Source organism: Gastrolobium bilobum, unplaced genomic scaffold (genome assembly GCF_033153095.1).
Source record: "Gastrolobium bilobum isolate Gb01-03AN ecotype WA unplaced genomic scaffold, APGP_CSIRO_Gbil_v1 utg18492, whole genome shotgun sequence".
In the NCBI taxonomy this organism is placed as follows: Eukaryota; Viridiplantae; Streptophyta; class Magnoliopsida; order Fabales; family Fabaceae; genus Gastrolobium; species Gastrolobium bilobum.
In genome coordinates, this window is record NW_026896253.1 from 142,839 (window position 1) to 146,344 (window position 3,506).

General features: G+C 31.6%; 1 protein-coding gene across 1 annotated transcript; it reads left to right on the forward strand.

Annotated features, from left to right (window-relative positions):
- On the forward strand, nucleotides 1-2,368 carry LOC133298481 (bidirectional sugar transporter SWEET6b-like). Its single transcript, XM_061497774.1, has 6 exons — nucleotides 1-46; nucleotides 375-411; nucleotides 1,251-1,467; nucleotides 1,736-1,897; nucleotides 2,029-2,151; nucleotides 2,240-2,368. The coding sequence occupies exons 1-6, from the start codon at nucleotides 1-3 to the stop codon at nucleotides 2,366-2,368; spliced, it is 714 nt and encodes a 237-aa protein (XP_061353758.1).
- The last annotated feature ends 1,138 nt before the right edge of the window (nucleotides 2,369-3,506 follow it).

Genomic DNA, 3,506 nt, shown 5'->3' on the forward strand with positions numbered 1-3,506 from the left:
ATGGTGAGCGCTGCTGCATTAGCCAGAAACGTCGTTGGCATTATAGGTTTGTTCTCTCTTTGAATCGCAACATGAACTTTGTGTGGCTTTAAACCAACATCCTCAATCAATGCGTGGTCAAAATTTCTCTGTTCGAGTTTTGATTTGAATTGATTATTGTTTGTTGTTTTGTTTAAATCATTATAGAACGTTATTTTCTGGAAGGAAAACTAAAACTCTCCAGTTCAAACTGTTTTTGAGTTCTAGTTGATTTTTAGCAGTTCGTTAATAAATTTACGAATGAAAAAAGAAAAAAAAAATATAATGAAAGAACGTTTTGATCGGTTTATGTTTCCAATGCTGTGTTTCTGATCAGAGTTCGTTCTTCTGTGCAGGCAATGTCATCTCCTTCGGCTTGTTCTTCTCACCAGCGTAAACTCTCGCTTTCTCTGTTTACTCTGTTTTTTACATTACATTTTTTCATGCGTTATTGATCACAAACACACATATATATAAATTAGGGTTCGTTTTTTTTTTCTGCAAAAGAGACAAAAAAAAACGGGACTTATTGGTTTTTAAAAAAAATTACCAGGATCTCAAAATAGTATCCTGTTGTCATTACATGTTGTAGATCTTTTTTTTAGCAACATAAGAAGTATAAAGCTATATAATTATAGAGTTTTATACTTCTTATGTTGGTGTAGAAAAAAAAAAATCTGCTGCAACATGTAATGACACCAGGATATAACATGGATACTGATAAAAAAATTTGAACCCATAAATTAATAAATAGCTGCATGTTTGTTGTGGTTGAATATAATGCATCAGTATAGTTAAAGCTTCATATGGTGGTTTATGAAAAATTCTTGTACCCAGACACAAGATTTATTAATTAAATTCATTGAATGAGGAGGGATCTTTTCATCTCAACAGTTGATTTTTGTTTATTTAAGGGTCTATTTTATTTAGAATTAATAATTGATTAATTGATATAACTCAAAACATTTTAAGTGTTCGATGGCTAGAAATTAAAGAGTTTTATATTGAAGTCAAAAGATATCTCTTTATATTAAATGATTACATAAAGTTTTTTATCATCCAAATATTTTTTTGTAAAGTGATAATATATCAATTGACGATTAAAGTATACTGAATTGTGTACGCCATTATATAATAATGCACTGTTTTTTTCTTTTTTTTGTATACAAGAATTTTCAAAGAAAAAAAAACCTAAGAAATTCTGAGTTATTCATTATATGAATGAATTGCAGACCAACTTTCTATGGAATTATAAAGAAGAAGTCAGTGGAGGAGTTCAAGGCTGATCCTTATATAGCTACTTTGCTGAATTGTGCGTTTTGGGTGTTTTATGGAATGCCTTTTGTTCACCCAAACAGCCTTTTAGTCGTCACTATCAATGGCGTTGGCCTTGTGTTTGAATTCGTCTACCTTGCCATATATTATATCTATGCTACTAGCCAAAAAAGGGTACGTATGCTTCCTCTTTGGTTATGCCATTCATTTCTGCAGTTTTGCTTATTTGTATCATTCCCATGTGAATAACTTATTATCTTGCTAATATAATGCGAAATGTCTGGAATAGCCTATATATTACATAATCAATCCCTAATTTTTCAATTTGCTTTCAAGTCCCAAAAACTACGCAGCCTAATTGAATGTTTAAGAAACGCTGGAAAGGCTTTATGTTAATGTAGCCATTTCTGCTCTGCCACTAATTGTCTTTCTCTAATTTCAGAAAAAGCTGCTGCTTTTTGTTCTCGGAGAGGCTATTTTCTTTGCTGCCATTGCTCTTATAACAATGCTGGCTGTGCATGGCACTCGGAAAAGGTCGTTAGTAGTTGGTATTCTCTGTGATATCTTCAATATTATGATGTATGTCTCTCCTCTTACAATCATGGTAAGTCTTTAATTTATATATCCCATAACTTAATTACATTATAAGGTCGTACCTTTATATACCAATTGGAGTCAATTCTATAAAAATTTCTCACTCCAACTTATCTTGGTCTTGGTATATATAATGAACAGGCAAAGGTTATTAAAACTAAGAGCGTGAAATACATGCCATTCTGGCTCTCTGTGGCTAACTTCCTTAATGGTTGTTGCTGGACAACTTATGCTCTTATCCACCCCTTTGACATTTATGTTCTGGTAACTAATTACCTCACTCTCTTAAATAAGATCACTTTTCTTCAATGAAATTTTGTTATTAATCGTTACCTTTGGTATATTCTTGCAGATCAGTAACGGTATTGGAGCAATTTCTGGACTTATTCAGCTCATACTATATGCTTGCTACTATTCCTGCAAAGGAGAAAACGATGATGATGAGAAACATCCCGCAAAGCCAGCTGAGATTGAACTCTGATGGCATCCCAAATATCTAAACTTTCTTTCTTTTCTATCTCTTTACTCCTTCTATACCTTATTTTTCTCTCTGTCCTGTGATTTGGATGACAACAAAAAATTTATGTAGTTATTTTTTGTTAAGCTGGTGATTGTTTTTAAAATATGCATGTGCAATGCGTATAGTTGAGAACTACAGTTCAGGTTTTTCATTTTCAGCTTCCAGAATTGTAAGTAGGAATCAGCTTCTGGACCATAACTCTCAATTTTGATATCTATTTCCAGCAACGTTAGCCTGCCTATTATATTTACATCTTGTGTCATGTTCTGAACGCTGCTTGCATTTTTAAGTTTAATAAACTTATAAACAGTATATGTCATACATAGCACTAGATATTCAACACAAGATGACACTCATTGGTGACATGATCTGCAACTCTACTTTCCTAATTCTAGTTATAATCCTTGTCAGTTTGGAGACTCCAGTCTCGGATTAGACATAGGACAGAGTACACTCTCATCGTTTGAATTTATAAAGAGCATTGCTATTTATCACGCAAGGATTAAAAACAAAAGAAATAATTTTAGAAGTAACTTCATACGTGTACAAAATTTACTCCTTTTAGTTTCGTAGATATTAGCACTTTTCAATTATAAATCTTTCTGAACAATGAAACGTGATTGTGGCTTTAAAGCTAACCAAAAGCTTCGAAATAAAATTTTTGACTATTCATAAGTGAATAGATTAGATCATAACTACATTTGCGTTATTTTTTTTTTCATCGTATATTTGTGACTTTTTCTTTTCTTTTTGAAAAAAAAAAAACTTTTTTGTAAAAGAAAATAAAAATATTTTAATTACCAGTGCATCAAGTTCTATAGCTGCACCAAATGGTGGTTATTCAGGTGGTAGCAACTAGCAAGGAGCTAAGTAAGTGAAAAATAACTTCAGTTTGGTTCCCAAATTTCACATTTGAGAAATGTTTAAATATCTTCATCCTTAACTCGTCTTGCATTTTGAATTAGTCTCGTAATCAGTTCAAAAAGTTGAAATTTACGAGGATATTAGAAAAGAGTCAACTCACTTTAAAAAACATAATTAGAATTGAATTAACTCTAAAAAAAAAAGTTGTAGAGCTGCATATAATTGCAAATATAAC